General features: G+C 38.0%; 1 protein-coding gene across 1 annotated transcript in view; it reads left to right on the forward strand.

Moving 5' to 3' along the window:
• The window catches only part of TAFA5 (TAFA chemokine like family member 5), a 348241-nt gene that overhangs the window by 135231 nt on the left and 190845 nt on the right, over positions 1–22165 (forward strand). The window contains exon 3 of the mRNA XM_070947505.1: positions 16816–16965. Coding sequence (XP_070803606.1) covers positions 16816–16965 — 150 coding nt within the window. The remainder of the gene's footprint in view (positions 1–16815; positions 16966–22165) is intronic.

Below are 22165 nucleotides of genomic sequence, written 5' to 3' on the forward strand. Positions count from 1 at the left end.
TCACTCGAATAATTTTTATTTGTATTATTTGTTAAAGGAACAGGGTTAATTTATATCTCTAAAAATAGCAAAAAGCCTGGAGTGGACCTTCCCTAAGTTCATATATATCAAGTCATCATATAAAATAATATAAGATATTCCCCATCAAGCAGCACAGCTGTAATTCACCCACCTGTGGCTTTTTTGACATTGGTACTTTGTCCACATATTGTGCGACATCATGGTTTGCTTGAAAGCTTTTTGGCTTGTTTCTGCAGGAAAATACTATCATGCTATGAGCAATGTCAACCTCAAAGAATGTATAGATATTTATAGCTGCATTCCTCAAACGAAAAAGGACAATTTATTGATGTTAAGATATGTTATTTCACATGAATGCATCTTTTACATTGTGATATCATATCATTGCTTTTCACACTGGCCTGGGTTTTAAAAGCTAAGTGAAGTAGTGACTGTTTTAAAAGAAAATCCCAGTGTTCTTTCAGCATGTAAAACAAATTGCTTGATTCCATGAATGTCCATGGAGATTCTCAGTCATCCAGGTCATGGTTGTCCCAAAGGTGCTGTATAAAACAGCCCTGTTTTATGCTTGCCTCTAATTTGTCCTGTTTATTTCCTATATTAGACATAATGCAAAATAGTGAAACTAAAATAAGTATCCAGTTTTCTATTGTATTGTACACATTGTAAATACAGGTAGTCTTTGACGTACAATTATTCGTTCACTTTCCGCTCAAAGTTACAACGGCACTGAAGAAAGTGATTTAAGAACAATTTTCACGCTTACAACTGTTGTAGCATCCTGATGGTCAATTGGCAATTGAGTCATATTTACGATGGTTGCAATGTCCCAGGGTCAGGGGTGAAATCCAGCAGGTTCTGACAGGTTCTGGAGAACCGGTAGCGGAAATATTGAGCAGTTCAGAGAACCGGCAAATAGCACCTCTGGCTGGTCCCAGAGTGGGGTGGGAATGGAGATTATGCAATATCCTTCCCCTGGAGTGGGGTGGGAATGGGGATTTTGCAGTATCCTTCCCCTGGGGTGGGGTGGAAATGGAGATTTTGCAGTATCCTTCCCCTGCCACGCCCACTAAGCCACACCACAGAACCAAGCCACTCCACAGCCACCAAGCCACGCCCACAGAACCGGTAGTAAAAAAAAAATGGATTTCACCACTGCCCAGGGTCACATGATTCCCTTTTGCAACTTTCTGACAAACAAAATCAGTGGGGATGCCAGATTCATTTAGCAACAGTTGGACTAATTTAAGAATAATAATGATTCACTTAACAACTGTGGCAAAAAAAGGTCGTAAAATGGGGCAAACTCACTTAACAAATGTTTCACTTAGCAACAGAAATTTTGGTCTCAATTGTGGTCGAAAGCCGAGGACTACCTGTATTGTTAAACTACCACGGTTAACTTTTAAAAATATTTAATTAAAACAGATGCATACAAAGGAGAGAAACATTGTACATTGGCAGAACATGAATTCAAAGATACTAGGGGAAAAAAAAGAGTTTATATTTTGAAACAAGAGTTTTCTATCATGTCTGCTTAATTTTTTTGATTGCTTAATGCTGTTGTATTAAATTACTGATGTACAAAGTTTACAGCTGCTGATTATTTGGATAAGTTAGTATTCTGTCCTTACTGTTACTTTGCTTTATGTAGGATATTGTCAATTTGGATTTCTAGAAAAGGATGCATGGATAATTCAGAGTTGATTTACAATACATTCCTAGCATGGCAGAAAAACATGGTGGGAAAATAGTATTGTAAATACGTGTAGTCTTATACTTTAGATAAATTTCCAACTACCAGGAATACATCTGATGGCATTAGATTAATAAATTGAGCAATTCTGAAAACTGGATTAGCAGTTGGGATATAATTGGTTAGCAGTTTTTCCTTCCTCCCTAGGCTCTAGTTCAGGGGTGTCAAACCCAAGACCCGTGGGCTGGATCCGGCCCATAGGGTCTTTAGATCTGGCCCATGGGACCACCCTGGAAAAATCCAAGGACTGGCCCACGGTGCCTTTGCCAGCAAAAATGGAGCTCGGGAGGATCTGTTTTTGACTGTGACGGCCTCCTACAGCCCTCTGCCAGTGAAAACAGAGCTCGAGAGGGCTGCGTGGGGACTCCAGAGCTCCGTTTTCACTGGCAGAGGGCTGCAGGAGGCCATTGTAGCCGAAAATGGATGTTGAGCTGGCCAGGCCCCCTTGGCCACGCCTCCTGGGCAGGCCCCCCCATCCCCCAAGGTCAAACACAACCCTGATGGGCCCTCAATGAAATGGAGTTTGACACCCCTGCTCTAGTTCCACTCAATCATTTTCCCCCCCAATTGTAACGGAATTAAGGAAAATGTCAGCATATTTAACTATGTCAGAGTGAGCAGTTTGCAGATACCTTTCTGGAGCTATTCTCAATGAGGTAGCCGTTCTCTGAGGCAAACGCAACACTCACACAACACTCTTCTGCGAAATCTTGCTGCCCAATCTTAGCTTGTTTGAACTGACACTTTGTGCGGAGTGTTTTATCAGCTGGGTCATTGTCATTGTGTCACTTCTTTGTAAGTTTCAGCTGGTGGGGATTCTTTCATAGACCACAGAATCCTTGTTGGAAATTTTTTTTGGGGGGAGTGGGTGTCTCAGTTGTTGTATAACTTATTGCTACATGTGTTTTTTTTTTTTTTTGAGGGGGAATCTCAGTTGTTGCGCAACTTATTGTAAATATGTGCTACGAGGGTCTCTTAAATGGTTTCTCCTGCTAAGGTGCTTTTGGCTTTTTCCATAGTTTTGCTCGTGATGTTTGGATGCCTGTTCCTGCTGTGTCATCCAGGATTTGCTCTTCACTGCCATTGGTCTGTTTTCTCCATCGCTTTTTCTTTTTCTTCTTCTGTGGCTGCAGGCAAGGTCTGAGGGGCTGCTCTATTTCTTGTCCCTCACTTCAGCTCATTGTGAATACACTTCCTGAATGAAGTGGCCACCATGACACTTCAGTTCCAAATAAGAAGAGGGGAAGGAAACTCTCTTCTTAATCTCCTTTCTGCTTGTGCTGTGATAGCTCTTGCTGATGCTGTCAGTATCAACAACTGAGGATCCTTTAAAACAGGGGTGTCAAACTCTCAGCCCGCAGGCCAGATGCATCACATGCTGGCCCCGCCCCCTGCCCAGTTTAGCGAAGGGGAAAAAAGTTCTGATACGTCACATGACGACACGAGTTTGACACCCCTGCTTTAAAAGGAATGGGAAAGGATGAGGTCACAGGACCGTACTTTATCCATACTGCATGGACTGATCCTTCCAGAGTTACCTTCTGGTTATAATTAATCATAGCTATTGTCATTTTGTCCTTCCTCCAGTGCCTTATTCTGCCATATTTAGGTTCAAACTGAATTTCAGCAACATTCATAAACAAATTACACAGGTGCCATTGTAATTTTTGGAAGGTGCCATGTTATTTTAACAGATATATTTTCATTCATTGTAGTTCATTGGCATCAGGGTGGATAAAAATCAATGATTCTTTTAAAGAAATAAAAAAAAATGGATTTTTTTGATTTAAATTGGATTTTTTTGATTTAAATCGGATTTTTTTGATTTTTATCGAATTTATTTTAATAAAAAACTTTTGGGGTAAAAATCTATCGTAAGATAGTTTTCTATTTAAGATACATAAATAATTTAGTTTATTCAGCATGAAATGGAGCTTAGTTATGTAGCATGAGGCTGTATATTTTGCAACACTGGGACTATCGGTGAGTCAACAGTGGGTCAAAGGAGTAGCAGAGATGACAGTTGCTCTTTAAAAATTATGATTTAAATCGAGTTGATTTAAATCAAGCCTTTTTACTAGTGATTTAAATCATGATTTAAATTGTGATTTAAATCAACTCGATTTAAATCAAATCCACCCTGATTGGCATGTAGTGTTTTTGATTAATCCAATGGTTTTATTAACATTTTAAATCGTGTTAAAGATCAGTTTCAAAATCTCATAATTTGATTATCTTGTTGTAAGGAGAAAAAAAAATAAAATTTACGATGTTTTCTTTCCTCTCTTTCTGCCTTCTAAGGTCTTCAGCTTCTCTTGGATTTGTTAAAGCAAAGCATGTCAAGACTATCCAGATTAACAGAACACTACACAAATCAAGGCTGTACCACAGTTCACATCCAACCTATTTATCTCTACCCTTGGCTCAGCCTTACCTATCTATGACAGGCAATTTATAACATAAAGAGCTTATGTTGAAACGTACTCATTCTTAGAATTTACCATTGCCCCAAATACTGTCTTGTATTAATCTCTATGTATGTAGTTTAATTTGTTCTTTGAATTGTAATTATTAGTTTGAATTGTAAATTGCTTTGAGATCAGTTTAAATGAGAAAAAGCATAGAAATGTTTAAAATAAATAAATAACGCAGCTCCCTAGGCAATGACCAAGAATCTCTCTGTACCACTTTAGGAAAAAGAAAACCATTTTGGTGTAGTACTTAAGGTTGAAAACCTCCTCAGGGTGACCTTGGGCCAGTCAGTCTTGGGAAGAAGGCAGTGTCAACCGGCTTCTGAAATATTGTCAAGAAAATTGCAGGAACTTGTGTGGGGAATTGCCAGAAGTCAAGCCTTATTCAAAGGCACCCCGTTCCTCCCCCAAAAACACCTTAGGTCAATATCCTGAAAATACAGGCCAAAAATTATTTTAAAAGAAAATGAAACAAAATTTAAAACAATAAAAACTAAAAAACATTACTAGTTAATTAAAGTTGCAAAAAGATGGGTAACTGTTTTATTGTTCCTTGTTGAAATATCATACTGTCCAACTTATGCAAGGAAAGAGACATGTTGATTTTTTTTTTAAAAAAAAGTCTTGTGAAAGAAATATTCCATTAGCTGTTCCATACTAGTGGAGTGATAAAAGTAAAAAAATGGCAGAGGCAGCTGTAAATTTACTACTTTTTAAAAAATGGCGGGTTACACATAAATTGATCAGGCCTGCTATAAAGTTAAAGGTTCCCCTCACACATATGTGCTAGTTGTTTCCCGACTCTAGGGGAGCGGTGCTCATCTCCCATTTCAAAGCCAAAGAGCCAGCACTGTCCGAAGATGTCTCCGTGGTCATGTGGCTGGCATGACTAAACGCCAAAGGCCCACGGAACGCTGTTACCTTCCCACCAAAGGTGGACCCTATTTTTCTACTTGCATTTTTAAATGCTTTCAAACTGCTAGGTTGGCAGAAGCTGGGACAAGTAACGGGAGCTCACCCCGTTACGGGGCACTAGGGATTTGAACCACTAAACTGCCGACCTTTCGATTGATAAGCTCAGCATCTTAGCCACTGAGCCACCATGTCCCTTTGGCCTGCTATAGATTGTATTATATTTTTGTTCAAAATATCCTTCTCTGTTTCTCTGGATGGTAATACATCATTTCAATAGACCAATACAATGTAGTGACCTAGAAGGAAGAAATACTTCTATTAGAATTTTACTTGCTGATTTCTTGAAATCTTTAATAATTTCAGTGATTGCTGAAAAATAACTATTGATAACTTTATGAACATAAAATTGTTCTTAAAATATATCTCATTAAAGCTGCAATATAGCCCACTGAATACACAATTACTTCTAAACAGATATAAATAGGATTGTATCAATGACACATTGGCGTTGCACTATGTGATATGCATAATTTCACAGTCCATTTATCTCCTGTAAGTTTTAACACTTCCACCTATTTTCATAAATCTTTGTGAAAATATAGAATTATACCTTTCCCTTAAAAATATTTACATCTCATTAGTTGTGCCATAATAACATGGATAGTAAGTGCCCATCCAAGCCATGTCGTACCTCTAAAAGTGAAGTTTAGTTAGACTGCAGAGGAAGTTATTTCCGACAATTTCCAGCAAATTGTCTCTCTGTCTATAATCTTCAACCAATTTTTTTTCTTTTACTGGCAAAGTTTGTTCTCTATAATACATTCCAACTGCTAATGAAATTAATTATGCAGAGAGCAGTTGTCTGTAAAAGCTCTGCTGGATCAGGCTGTGTATCACAATCTAACATTCGTTGAGATAATCTTTTCATGTAGCACTCAAGTAGAAATGAATTCCCATCTTTAAATTTGCACTATATTGTCAGTTTTCCAAAAGAACAGCATGATTGACTTGGCGGCCTAGCCTTTGCATCTAGAGATTTTTTTTGCATGTAAAATTGTGCATGTGAAAACGTCCATGTAATCCTAAATACTCTCGTGGTTCCAACTCATATGGAAACTGTGTGTTTAAAATTCTGCACTGAAACTTTATATGTTGCTAACAGACAAATTTTAGTTGTGGAAGTCAGTTAATGCTACGTGACGGAATTAGGTTGTTCAATTCATCTCGTGTGCATCTGTATGTATTTGCCTGAACAGAGCTTGCACTATCTGGTATTTATGAAACTCACAAATATACTGTATATGTAGAAAAGTGATAATCCTTTACCATTCTTGTTTATTATAATTTTAGTTGCCTCAATTATATCTCTGTTGTGCTTGGTCTCTTTTGTTTTAAGCTAAAGGACCCAAACATTGCAATCTTGTTCTTTGCAAATAGGCTAGAAATCCCTAATTATTCTAGTTGCCTTTCAGTTTATTTTCCATTTATTTTTTTACCCCAGATCTACAAACTCTATTTTTTTTAAACTACAGCATTCAGTACAATGCTTACAAAAAGTGCAACCACATCATCGATTTATATAAGGCATTTCTATATTTATAATTTATTTTCAGTTATCTTCCTTGCATGGAATGTGCTTTTTTTAAAATAGTTTGGTACATAGTCTTTAAACTGTTAATCATAATTGCGAAAGACTTTTTTGAAATTAAATATTATCAAGCCATGGTCCATGGATGCATATCTAAAATTTGGCGTTTCAGAGCCAGTAAAGTTCATTTTGCAGTTACTTAGATTGCCTTGCATCTGTCTTGTAGGGTCCTTTTTTCTAGTCTGGAAACATCTTTTTGGAGTTTTTCACATTTCCCCCCCTAATTTTCAATTCTGAACAATTTTTTTTTTTTAATTTGATTTAATTTTTTTTTTTTTAATTTGATTTAAATGCCGCCCTTCTCCGGAGACTCAGGGCGGCTTACAATGCGTTAAGCAATAGCCTTCATACTTTTGTCTATTTATATAAAGTCAGCTTATTGCCCCCACAAATTGGGTCCTCAATTTACCCACCTTAGAAAGGATGGAAGGCTGAGTCGACCTTGAACCTGGTGAGAATTGAACTCGCAGTAATTGCAGGCAGCTGGATGTTAAATGCTGCCTTAGGAGGCATTAGCCTCCTACACCACTCAGGCTCCTATTTGTTATGTGAGTAAACCTAACTACCTATTACTTAGTCCTAACTCCAGATGATTTATAAAAAAATTAAAATGCATTAGGCACTCATCTCTAGAGAATTCTCATGGGTAGCTCCCTAGGTGGCTCAGCGGCTAAGATGCTGAACTTGTCGATCAGAAAGGTCGGTGGTTCGAATCCCTAGTATAGGTCTCCTGTGTGAGCAGGGGGTTGGACTAGATGACATCCAAGGTCCCTTCCAACTCTGTTATTGTTATTGTGTGCATCAATTCAGTGTAAAATACATACCTTCTATTTTTTCCTCTCCTTTAATAAGCATATTTAAAAACCAGCAAAGTTTTAATAATTCAAAACTCATAAATTCAGATATGGAATGCTCTGGAGAACTCTGGATTGTTTTGCTTTTATTTCAGATCACGGCAAACCATCTCTGGATCCTTTCTGCTCTGGGGTTTGTTTGTCAATTTCAGGAAATAAATCTTCTGAAATGGAAGCAGTTTGAAATATCCGAGCAGTGGTTTGGCCCTAAACAAGGCCCACACGGGGCTCAATAGGATCATTTTTTTGAAAACACTGAACTACACCCCCACAATGATGTGGTTTAGAGGAATTCGTTTTGTTCATGGGCTTGTTTTGCAAAATGCTAAAATTGAAACAGATGCAACCAAGTATTCAAGGAAGTAAATATTGGATAATTGTAAAACCTAATGAAATAATTATAGAAGAATTCCACCAACTGCTGTTTCTTAAATGCAAGTCTAATTTGTAATAAAATCGAGATTCAAATTATTACACCTTTTTTTCTACTCATTTTGTGCAACAGACTTGACCTTCCTTCCTTCCTTCCTTCCTTCCTTCCTTCCTTCCTTCCTTCCTTCCTTCCTTCCTCACATTAGAACAGCATTTCCTAATGCCATTCATTACTGTATCCTGATATCAAAAAAGACTTCCACATGAAAAGAGAAATCAAAATGGTGACTGTGACCACCTTTAAAGCGCTCCATGGCTTAGGGCCGGGGTACTTACGGGACCGCCTTCTGCCACCAATTGCCTCTCACCGGCCGGTTCGCTCCCACAGAGAGGGCCTCCTCAGGGTGCCGTGAGCCAGACAATGTCGGCTGGCAACCCCCAGGGGGAGAGCCTTCTCTGTGGTAGCACCTACCCTCTGGAACAATCTACCCCCAGAGATACGAGTGATCCCAGACCTCCGGACTTTTCGTCGGGCCCTTAAAACCTATTTTTTTCAGTTAGACGGGCTGGCCTGATTTTATATTGGTTTTAAAATTGATACTGATTTTTAATTGAAATGCTTTAAATTATGGGCCAAATTTCATTTAATTATTTTTAAAAATTATTTTAACTTTTGTGTACAAATGTTTTTATTTTGGCTGTTCACCGCCCTGAGTCCGAAAGGAGAAGGGCAGTATACAAATCTAATTAAAGATAAAGATAAAGATAAAGTGGTAGTATGATCAGAATCTTGTCCATTTCTTATTTTCTTTTGCTCCTATGAGATTTGGATGCAATACATCTTATGGTAATTAATGATAAATTGAAAGAGAAATGTATTTTTAACAGTTCTAATATTCAGATCTATAATAATTTTTAATTACAACATGCATTAAAGTGTACTTAAAGAAATTTAACTGTAAAAGGAAAGTAAAATCATACATTGGGTAACTTTCATTCTGATTTTGAATATTTTAGATAAACAGTTAAATCAGATTGGGAAAAAAACCCAGGTTAGTCAAACTTAAAACTGTTACGACACATACAATGCAAAATGCAGATTTTTTTTCTTGATAGTTCTGTTTAGTAGGAAAGTATCTGTTTTGCATGCATATCTCAACATCTCACATTACAGAGACTCAAACACAGAGAATTTCAGAAAATTAAGAGTTTTGAATTATCTTGGGCATACTGTATTTTATGGATGGATGGTAATACTAGAGTTGCAGTGGTGCAGTGATTAGAATGCAGTACTGCAGGTTACTTCGGCTGCCTGCAATTTGGCAGATCGAATCTCACCAGGTTCAAAGTTGACTCAGCCTTCCATCCTTCCGACGTCAGTAAAATGAGGACCCAGATTGTTGGGGGCAAGCTCTGTAAACGGCTTAGAGAGAGCTGTAAAAAGTACTGTGAAGCAGTATATAAGTCTAAGTGCTATTGCTTTTGCTACTAAGTATGAGTCACCATAAAATAAATTACCCAGAGTTCTTCATTGGGCAGGTGTGATGATTCCCAGGGATGCTTCCCCAGATACTCCTCTAGAAGTCAGCTCAGGGGAGGATGAACCAGTTCTTGGCACGTCAGAAGCTGAGTTGATTGATAGCTCTGAGCAGCCATCTGTGATGGATTTGGCTGAGGCTCCAGGTATGGAAAGCATGCAGCTGCAGCCAGTCAGTGAGACAGAAGAGGAACTGCCTTGTACACCTGATCCAAGAACATGTAGAGCAGAGATAAGGCAGGAGCAGAGAAGGTCAGCCAGACTACTTGCGAGGAGAAAACCTCGCCCTTCTTGATGGGCTGCACCGGAAGCTGGTTATTTAGCACAGCAGACAGATGGAGGAGATGCTGGGAACAACATGTTTGTTTCCTAGCAATGTGTTTTCTGCTCGTTGTAATTCCTGTCTCGCTTTGGATTGTGCCTTGACTTGGATCGTGCCTTGGAAATTCTGGACTTTTCTTGCCTTGTGAACGCTTTCGTTGTGGATTTAAGTTTGCCTGGTGGATTTATTTTGATTGAGAAACTTTCAAGTGTTTTGTGGACTCTTTGGTCTGTGGACTAGTGGTGGGTTTTTACCAGTTTGCCCTGGTTCGGGCACACCAGTAGTGGCAGCGGCAGGAAGCTCCACCTATCTGCCGGACGTCATCAAGGATGCTTTGCGCATGCACGGAAGATTCTGCGCATGTGCAGAAGCACCATGCATGAGCGAAGCAAGCACGCACGCACATACACTCCCAATTCTGAACCGGTAGTGAAGGTAAGTGGAACCCACTACTGCTGTGTTCTAGCATTGGTCTGCTCATGCTGGACTTAATTGGGACAGTTCTGGGGTTTTTGGTGAATGGAATTGCTGGAGAATATTAATAAACTCACTAAACCACAGTTATGTGTGTGTGTGAGAGAGAGTGGGACAGCACAGTAGGGCAGAAAAACAGTTATTTCTCTACTATGTAGTTTATTATGAATGCACTGTTTTTTCTTGCTTGACTTATGACCACAATTGAGCCCAAAATTGTCCATACACCTATTTCGACTTCAGATAATCTAAATCAATTTTATACTTTTATAGAATCACAGAAAATTTGCCAAGAATTTTCAAACTAGGTATCATCTAGTGCAATCCCCTGTTTGGTGTGCAGACCCTGCTAAAAATTTTCCACAAGGATGGATTATTTTGGTCTTTGACCTCAAATAAATAAATTCAATCATGCAGATGTATATCTAACGTCTGCTTAAGGATTTCCAGGAAAGAAGTACATACTATGAAGCATAGAGTTGAAAGCTCCTACAATCAGGCTCTTCCTCCTAATATCTAATCTGAATCTACTTTTTTAGAGTTTGAACCAGGGTGAAATCCAGCAGGTTCTGACAGGTTCTGAAGAACCGGTAACAGAAATTTTGAGTAGTTCAGAGAACCGGTAGCGGAAATTTTGAATAGTTTGAAGAACCGGCAAATACCACCTCTGGCTTGCCCCAGAATGGGGTGGGAATGGAGATTTTGCAATATCCTTCCCCTGGAGTGGGGTGGGAATGGAGATTTTGCAGTATCCTTCCCCTACCACACCCACCAAGCCATGCCCACCAAACCACGCCCACAGAACCGGTAGTAAAAAAATTTGGATTTCACTACTGGTTTGAACCCATTGGGTCGAATCTTGCCCTCCAGGCCACACAGAACAAATAAGCTGCACTCTCTCTAAAGTAAATCTTTCAGATATTTAAAGATTGATATTCCCTATCAACAACCTCTTCTGCAGGCTAAACATCCCTCACCGATTTCTGTGTTAATATTTCTTATCAATATGCCACCATTTTACTTAACTTGCTATATATGTGTATATGTACATGTATATCAGTGGTGAAATCTGAATCGGTTTGCCACCGGTTCGCTGTCCGCACATGCGTGCTGTGCGCCAAATGTGCGCTGCTTGCATGCATGTGCAGTGCACACCAAACAAGTGCTTTGCATGGAAAAAGGAGGCTTGGGAAGATAAGTAGAACAGCGAGGGGAGGGAACAGCTGTGCCGCGTGATTTAGATTCGCTAGAAAGCAGGAAATCCTGCTTTCTAGCAATTTTAAATCACGCGGCACAGCTGATCGTCGGAAATACCGGATCGGAGAAACCGGTAGCTCTTTTTTTACTACTGCTTTGCCCGAACCGGTAGTTTTTATCACTACCGGTTCAGTTGAACCGGTGCAAACCGGTAGCATTTCACCACTGATATATATGCATATTAATATATGGCTGATTTCATTTTTCTCCTTTCTCTTAAGAATTTGTACGAATACAAAGTACGTATGAGTTGTACATTCCTTTTACTGTTTTGCTGCCCCACCCATTACTACATGTAATGTATTTTTAAATATATTAAGCCTGCATTATTGCTTGTTCACCCTCTTAAGGAATCCCACAACTGCAGTGTGTAAGAATGTTTATCATACAGCTGTGCCAAAAGTAAAGGCTGAATGAATGAGATGGAAGATTAAAGCCAGTAGACTGAACTTTTATTCAGTGACTGCAGTTGTGCGGTTTGCCTCCTGAATGCTGATGAACTTTCATGAATGGTCCCATATACTTTTCAGTCCAGTATATTTTAGGCAATAGTGATTATTGCTTGTGCTCAGCTAAAGCTTGAGATAAATAGCAAAGCCTTTCTTAGCAATCCAAAGCTTCATCTTATCTCTCTTGGACTTCACACTCAAGAATGTGACATACCTTATAGCAAAACTAGAAAAGGCAATATGTACCTTGGTTTCCCTGAAGATCTGACAACAGCCAGGAGTAGCATGAAACCAGACAGTTCAAAAAACTGAGAATTTGTTTGAATAAGTCACTGTTTTCTATAGCAATGCAACCAGCTCAAATATTCTTTTATCGTTCAACAAGCAGGTATAATTGATTATGCTTAAATTCATACGGTGCTCCTGTTTTGTGTAGGTATCCGAATCTTAAAATGATATTGTGAAACCATTTTATTATATTGGGTCAATGAGGTATGTTTGCATATTTATTTAAATCTAAGAGTTTTAGTGTTTCATTTCTTAAATTATTTGCCTGATGATTGTTTTAGCTTAAGGACTATATTTCCTGCAGTTATGACATTAAAGAAACAAATGAGTGCAACAGTGCAAAGAAGGCAACTGAAAAATCACAGGGAATTGTAATTTCTAAATTTCATTGAATACTTCCCCCCCGCCCTCCGAAAATGTAATTTTAGTGTATGTCAGACATTTCTTTCTTAGTTCTTGCCTTTGGTCTCCAGAAGTTGCTTTCAGTAATAATATATTCTATATTTTTCTTTAATCAAAACAGAGCCAAAGTATTTTTGGAGAGAGAACGATAGATAGATAAATAGGTATCTATCTATCTATCTATCTATCTATCTATCTATCTATCTATCTATCTATCTATCTATCTATCTATCTAGTCAAGGCTATAGGAACTAATGGATCCTTCCTCAGTAGCAGCAAGTGATCAATTATATGTCTCTGAAAATAATCCAGTTGTGAAAATAAACTTTTGCTAAATACTTGGGTAAGGCTAGTAGAATGATAGTCATTCAATGTTAAGTAACAATTTTTATCTTTGCTAAGAGCCTCATCATTAAAATCAGATATGCGAAGAATGTGATAGGAATTCAGTGTGGAAAGAAATGGAATGTTTTATCAAATATATTGCATTTTGCTTGAAGTGGGCTTAGAATTTTGAACATTTATTATGATGAACAAGCAAGAGCAGTAATGTTTGTTATATGATTACTCTTATTTGCATTTACCAAACAATGCCAGTGGCATTCTTGAGCTCTTCAGCGTAATTTTGTTTTCATTTTTGTTTAGCTGCTTTCACTGTCAAAAAGAAACAGCCATACACAGGTTTATGGAATAATAAGTTGTTACTTCTACAACAAAATATTGTTATTGTTTGTAATACAAAATTTATGTTTGTAATTTTGCTTCCTATTTTAAACTGCAGGCATAATTTTATTTTTATTTTTTTACTTTTCAAATTATAAAACGTTTCCAAGCTATTTATTATATAACATTTCTAAGGGATTATTGAATTCAGAGAATCAAGCATTCATGAAAGAAGACGTGCAAGTTGCCAACTATAGTATTTTACTGTAACTGCATTTTGATACTGAATTGGCTTGAAAGTCAGGTCACAAAAGTATTTTGAATGAATTGTGTCATATAAAATACAATACTTCTGCAAAATTGTCACTTCTATGGACAGAGATTTCCTTGATAGCAGAAATACTGCTTTGACTTCCTTGAGCGATCTTCCCATGTGCCACCAATTATGCATTTAGACTCCCTGCAGATGCTGCTGTTCACAAGAACATATGACTTAACCCTGGTTTTCATTAGAAAGTCATTATATGCTAGAGTGATTCACCTTATTAGTAATGTAATGGTCATACACAGCAGTCTTTCTCTAATTGAAGAGAGCTAAATATATCAGAAACAGCTTTAATTGTTTTTAAAAAAAGACTTTGAGGCTTAATCCAACCTTTTATCTGTTATATTGTTTGAAAAATTCAGTGTGCAATATCTTTACAATCAAAAATGTTCAGAATACTACATAAATGTATCTAGGTTTAATGTGTGTGTGTGTGTGTGTGTGTGTGTGTGTGTGTATTACATAACATCTTTTATATATATATACACACATGCACACACACATGCATGTATATATGTATGTAAAATGTTACATAATATATATATACACATGTGTGCAAGTTTTGGTGTATTCGGGTCTTTTCCCATGTAAGATTGAGAGTATCTTGGCGAAGTTTCGACGAGGTCCCACTCGTCATCTTCAGGCTGGTGTCTTCGGCTTTGTGCTTTCCTCACACAAGCATGAAGCCGAAGACACCAGCCTGAAGATGACGAGTGGGACCTCGTCGAAACTTCGCCAAGATACTCCCAATCTTACATGGGAAAAGACCCGAATACACCAAAACTTGCATCCCCTACCCATGAAAATCTACGAATACATGTGTGTGAATACATACATATACATATATATGTAAAAGATGATACATAATATATATATACACACACACATATGGAAATGTATATGTACATGAGTGGCACAGTAGTTAGAGTGCAGCACTGCAGGCTACTTCTGCTGACTGCTGGCTGACTGCAATTTGGCAGTTCAAATCTCACCAGGCTCAAGGTTGACTCAGCCTTCCATCCTTCTGAGGTGGATAAAATAAGGACCCAGATTGTTGGGGCCAACATGCTGACACTGTAAACAGATGAGCCGCGGTGGCGCAGTAGTTAGAGTGCAGTACTGCAGGCTGCTTCTGCTGATCACCAGGTGCCAGCAGTTTGGCAGATCGAATCTCACCAGGCTCAAGGTTGACTCAGCCTTCCATCCTTCCGAGGTGGGTAAAATGGGGACCCAGATTGTTGGGGGCAATATGCTGACTCTGTAAAACCGCTTAGAGACAGCTGTAAAGTACTATGAAGCCTATATAAGTCTAAGTGCTGTTGCTGTTAGAGAGGGTTGTAAAGCACTGTAAAGCGGTATATAAATGCTACTATTGCTATTGCTATATGCATATGTGTCCCTTATAGCTTAAACAGTGATCATTAAACGTACGTAACAACTTTTCTGATTATTAAAACTGTACAACGTATTTTATAAATGTTTTTATTACTTTATTATAAAAAACCAGGGTTTGGATTAACAGCCACAATGGAAACAAAAATTTATATGGTATATAATCACATTATCTGAGCTAAAACAAGTTTATCTTTAAGGCTTTTGTTTACAGTAACAAAAAAGTAGAGCTGGGTTACATAAAAAGTAGGATATGTTACACAAAAAATTAAGTGTTTCTTTTGGACTGAAAAACCAGGGTCTCAAATGCTGTTAAGAGTCAGACAGATTTGTACAGAATGAGATGGAACTTCTTAATCACCAGAGATAAATTCTAGCTGGGTGTTTTAAATGGGGCATAAAAAATGAATTGTTGCCAATGGGGCGAGATGAATTTGGTCTTTGATGCTGGTGATTTCTTTAAAAGGTTCACATAAATTAAATGTTTCTTGTATATCTTTTTAGAATGCTTGTATTATTCATAAAAGGTTAGCTTGTTTATTATCTTTTTATTGCAACCTGAGTGTAGAATGATGGATTTCCTTAGACCACCTAAGTTTTATGACTGGAATAGATTTAGACTAGGAGTATACTGATTTATGCCTCAGTTCTTGAACCAGTCTGTTATGCTAGTTTTATAGCCTTGTTTACATTGATATCTTACATCTGTCCTATGTGTGTACCATAATATGGCTTCCCACTTAGTTTCATTGAACTTATCCACAGCTTGCCACCAGGATTTGGGGGATATTCAAGATATTTGTCATATCCAGTTAAAGGAACTGCTTTTTTCTTGTTCCTGCTCTTTAATATTTCTGAGAGTTAATCCCCAGAACAGAGACACTGCTGGACTATACTATAAATTTTCACAATAAAATGGTAAATATAACATAGATCCTTATGTCCTGTACAGTTCAAGGTTGACCAATAACTACCGTACTTTTCGGAGTATAAGACACACTTCCCTCCCCCCCCCCCAAAAAAAAGTGGGTGGAAATGTCTGTGCGTTTTATACAGCGAATGTTGCCAAAAGCCTAGCCCACCCGCTGGCTCCCACCTTTCGGCCTCTGCCTCCCAGCAATTTACCCATCGGTGTTGTCGCCCCCCCATTGCCTCTGTCACCTATTGCTGCCTCCGCGTGTCCTATTTTCGGCCTCTGCACATCCCGTTTTCAGTCTCCCATTTTTGGCCTGTTCCAGGTGGTGGGGATAGTCGGCGGCAGCGATCCCCACAGCCTGGAACAGCTGATAGGAGGTATTCCGGGAGGCAGATCCAACCGCTAATCAGCTACTCGTGCTAAATCAGGCTTTGCTGAAGCTGACCATACTGTTTGCTGTTTGCTGCAAGGAGGCAAATTGCTGGGAAGCAGAGGCAGATTTTTTTTTTCTTGTTTTCCTCCCCAAAAGCTAGGTGTGTCTTATACTCCCCAAAAGCTAGGTGCGTTTTATAGTCCAAAAAATATGGTAGTTTATATTTCCTTTCCTCAACATATGGATGATAGAGTTCTTCCCTCCCCACAATCAATTTACTCTTCCTCCTTGTCTGTTGCAACATTGGGTCAAAATGACTCTTTTGGATTACGATAGTTATTGACTATGATACCTGTTGCTGGTTTGTTTGTTTTTTCCAGGTCAGTTGGCTGCAGGTACGTGTGAAATTGTTACTTTGGACAGAGATAGCAGTCAGCCTCGAAGAACTATAGCCCGACAAACAGCTCGTTGTGCATGTAAAAAAGGACAGATTGCCGGCACTACAAGGGCAAGACCAGCATGTGTAGATGGTAAGAACTGAAGTATAACTTAACTTAGAACCCATCTAAAATGGAACCAGTTATCAAGTGGTTTATTTGACCATATTGTGAGGAGTTATTTAAAACTGCTCATTGAGTGCTTCAATGCAGAGACGATGTCTTGCTGATTCTTGCTGCTGCCTACATTTGACAACTGTTTTGTTTGTTTTCCGATATAAAGGCTTTAACCTGGTATAAAGCCTGTAGCTTGTTCTGTCAATGTGATGAAATTGAGAAATGTTAGGTCGTTTTCTCAGCGCAACCAGATTGACAAATTGGTTGTAGGTCAGCGTTTTTAATCATTGTGTGCAATGATCACCAGACGGCGGGGTAGAATATCACTGCCTTTTTCTGTTTGTTTGGTTTTTTATGCCAGAATTTATATTTATATATATATATATATATATATATATATATATATATATATATATATATATATATATATATATATATATATATATAAAATCAAATTGATTTGTGTCACAAGGTAGAAAATGGTCATCCCGCGCTGCAGCATTTTTGAAGTGCTACAACTAAAGTTTGTTAGGTGGGTTTCTCTCATTTTGTTTAAGGCTTAAGTGTTTGCATGTAGTCATCAGCATTGCTGAACCAAAGCTGCTTTTTCAGGAGGCAAATGCACTTTCTTGTTTTTTTGTTTTTTCTTTTGAAGACATTTCGCTTTTCATCCAAGAAGTTTCTTCAGCTCTGACAGGATAGTGGGGAATGGAAGGATTTATATTCCATGCAGGCAGCTGGTCATTCGCATCCTTTTAGAGGGTCATTGAAGCACTTGGAGGTTTATCTGTGTCCTCAGGGTCACCTGAGTAGGGCTCCTGGTTCGTGTAATCTGCAATTTTTTTTCCTCTGGAAATCCATTCCTACTCTCACATCATTCAAAGGGTGTTGGTTTTATAGCTGTATAGCTAAAAGTCTGTAGAAACTCTACAGACTTTCAGCATTGCTGAAGTACAATGCTCTTCAGTCTTTATGTTAATGTTAATCATATGATGAGCATTCCTGCCTGAAAGTTAATGTGTTGGTGGAGAGAAGCTATAACAGTACTAATGATATTAGAATGGAACTGTTATGTCATACCTTTTATTTCTGCTATCCTTTCCTTCGTTAAAGATGTCCTTCTGTATGACTCACTGCAGATGCAGTGTGTTGCCTGCAGCTTCAAAAATGGTGATGTGGAGGGAGGAGGATGATATTTCATTTTATTTTATTTTATTTTATTTGTCGTCTCAAGTGAGCAGCTCTGTTCCTTCCAATATAGCAGTGGAGCAGAATAATGCAGGCTTGCTAATGAAAATGTATTAACGAATATTCCAGTTACAATTAAAAGAAAACAAAACAAGATTTTTTGTTAAAATATATGACATTAAAAATAGCATGTTTGAAATACGATTCAGAGGGGGGGGGGAAGGATCATTCTATAAGAAAGTAATTTTTGATTTCCTTGAAATGACTCATGGTTGAACTATCTTTTTATGAAAAGTGCTGAGCTTTCATAAATAATTCATAAAAATTTGAAACCCCCCCCCCCCACCATCAAAAAGCAATATAAAGGGTACTTCATTGCTAAATATGAAATATTATTTAATCTATTTTTGTGTTTTGCTTTCAATCTTGTTGATTTTCTGGTTGCTATTTGAATTCTCTGTCACATATTACTATGGTATGTTTAATCATTCTCCTTTCCATGACACCCCACATTCAATGAAAATAATTTTCTGAGCTGAATAATTTATCTCCAGCTTTCCTCTAACTGAATAGATTAGTTTTGAAAATCTTGCAAATCTTTACTCTGGAAAAGCAGATATAGGTATGGGGAACATAGTTCATCATATATTTATAATTTTGGAACTACTTAAGTTGAATAAGTGGCATGGGGCCAGGTTATCTGAGGATAGTTACCACCCAATTACCTCTGCTCATCCTAGTGGAAGAGGTGGGCTGTGGGTCCGTTTCTAAAGAGTTTGATCTGCAGGACCCCGGAAATAGGCCTTTTCTGCTGTAGCACTTGCCCTATCGACACTGGCAATTACATCTGTAACATTTGAGGCACTTATGATCATTGCAAAGAGCATTTAGGTGCTATTATGAAAACAATATTTAATAAAATGTAAGTATTAATTATTAGTATAAGGATCGTTGACAAATACGAACGATTACTCACCAAATGTATTGAATAGTCCTTTAGAATTATTTTTCATGAAGTTCAAGCTCAAGAAATACTACATTAGGTGGAAGATAGATAGATAGATAGATAGATAGATAGATAGATAGATAGATAGATAGATAGATAGATAGATAGATAAATAGATAGATACCCTGTTTTCCCCAAAATAAGACTGATAATAAGCCCAATCGGGCTTTTGAGCGCATGGCAATAAGGCCAAGTACTTTTTTCAGGGTTCAAAAAATATAAGACAGAGTCTTATTTTCGGGGAAACACGATAGATAGATAGATAGATAGATAGATAGATAGATAGATAGATAGATAGATAGATAGATAGATAGGTAGGTAGGTAGGTAGGTAGATAGATAGATAGATAGATAGATAGATAGATAGATAGATAGATAGATAGATAGATGATAGCTAGCTAGCTAGATGATAGATAGATAGATAGGTAGGTAGATAGATGATAGCTAGCTAGATGATAGATAGATAGATAGATAGATAGATAGATAGATAGATAGATAGATAGATAGATAGATAGATAGATACGGTAGATAGATAGATACGGTAGATAGAGAGATGAGAGAGAGAGAGAAGATAGATAGATAGATAAATAGATAGATAGATAGATAGATAGATAGATAGATAGGGTGGATAGATATATACGGTAGATAGAGAGATATGGTAGATAGAGAGATATGGTAGGTAGGGAGAGAGAGAGAGAGAGAGAGAGAGAGGGACAGATAGACAGACAGACAGTGTCAGCCGTGGAGCCATTTTCCTCCTTAGCACTTCAGGGCTGCCACCCTGAAGTGGGAACGGGAGAGGGGAGGAAGAGAAAACTGGAGGATTGTAGCCATAATAATAGTCTTTCTCTTGAGAACCAAGAGTTTTCCCACCCGATGCAAGGAGGTGGGGGTCTAAGACTGAGTGAGCCTTGGTCTGTGACCTGATTGGATCATGTGATGGACTGCATGGGAGGGGAGGGAAAAAACTCTACTTTTAATTAGGGGGAAACACGAGGGGGGCTTCCCCTGATGTGCCAATATGACATGCCTAATAAATCTATACTTTGCCTGCCTTGGAGTTTTGATTCCATTGGGTTTGTTACTTAGAACCCTGACAGATAGATAGAGAGAGGGAGGGAGGGAGAGGGAGAGGGGGAGGAGAGGGAGAGGGAGAGGGAGAGAAACATCTCCCAGGGATTACAATGTCCCTTAGTGTTTGGCCATGTACCTGCACTTGGGGGATCTGAGTATATGTGGGAACCTGTGAATACGTTTTATTGAAATACTTGTATTGTATTTAAAGTATTTGAATTGATGGCTTTCTTGTTCTTGGTTATTTTTTTTTTATCTTGGCTGCCAATTGTCAAATTCATTGCATTATAAAAAGCTGGGGAGATGTAGCACAGATTCTGTATTTGTCTTCCTGTTGAGTTGATTTCCTGGTCTGGTTTACCTAGGGAGGCTGAGAATGTCATACCTTCATCCAGCACTCGTTTTTATTTAATTTATAAACATAAGACCAGAGTACTGTAGAGACAACATTAGTTCCATTCAATAGCTTTATTTATTTCTTGCTGTGTTAGTTTTGAAAACCTACAAGGAACTATAAGTCAAAACTGATTGTTAATTGAATTGTGATTTATGAGTCTGTTACAAAAAACAAACAGCCTGGTTTACTTTTCAGCTTTTTAAAATTTGTCTTTGTAAGAAGCAATATAAAATATGGTGCACTATAAATAAAAAACAGGAGTAATACATAATTAAATTAATGCGCTATGACTCTGACCCATGAAATAGTTATGGCTGCAGTTGGACTTTAGGTCTCTAATTGCACTAACTCCAATAGTTGCTTTAAATAAAATAGTTGCATCTTAAATGTAAATATTCAGTAAAATAAAATGCAATAATAATAAAATATCTCACCTTACTGTATTCATGAACTGAGCTGACTTGACAAGTATATTTCACATGGCTAAAATAGTTTTATGGGTTGTCCATTATTTTTTAAAGAAATACTCCAAATATACTGAAGAAGACCTATTGACCTATTGGAGGTATTTCACTGAAGATTTAAGACTTCATAAGGTTAGAGAGCTACCTTTATTTATTCATTTTGTCACCAGCCACTAAAAAAGTAACTACTTTTTTAAAACTACTGGGTTACAAAAGGCTGCTTGGCAGGTCAAGTGTAGGCCGTGGGCCATAAATTGATCAGGCCTGCTATAAAGTTAAAGGTAAAGGTTCCCCTCACACATATGTGCTAGTCGTTCCCGACTCTAGGGGGCGGTGCTCATCTCTGTTTCAAAGCCAAAGAGCCAGCACTGTCCGAAGACGTCTCCATGGTCATGTGGCCGGCATGACTAAACACCAAAGGCACACGGAACGCTGTTATCTTCCCACCAAAGGTGGTCCCTATTTTTCTACTTGCATTTTTTACGTACTTTCGAACTGCTAGGTTGGCAGAAGCTGGGACAAGTAATGGGAGCTCACCCCATTACGTAACACTAGGGATTCGAATTGCTGAACTGCCAACCTTTCGATCTACAAGCTCAGCATCTTAGCCACTTTACCTTTATTTATTTTACTTTATTTTTATAAAGCCACTTTTTACCTTTATTTATTTAGATTTATACAATTGCTAAATCAACATTTGATTGGTGGTAAAGAAGAATGAAAATTAGCAATATTTTTTTTAAACAATTAAACAATAAAAGAAATCAGGTTCTACCATCCAAGGCTTAACATTAAACTGAACAATGGCCAAAAAAGACCCATGTTTAAGTGACTTCCAAAAATCCATTGAGATCAGAGTCATCCAAATTTCAGGAAATACGCCATTCCAAAGGACAGACACAGTAACAGGAAATATGCTTCCTAACTTCCATTAGATAGCATTGTTTAATTTGAGGAGGGCAGATCATGTCTTCTCTATTGGATATTGTGGTGGATATAATTGGAGGCAGAAGGTTCTGCAGATAATCCAGCATAATCCAGTAGAATC

This window comes from Pituophis catenifer, unplaced genomic scaffold, assembly GCF_029215685.1.
Source record: "Pituophis catenifer annectens isolate HBS135680 unplaced genomic scaffold, rPitCat1.0.hap2 SCAF_7, whole genome shotgun sequence".
NCBI classification, from domain to species: Eukaryota; Metazoa; Chordata; class Lepidosauria; order Squamata; family Colubridae; genus Pituophis; species Pituophis catenifer.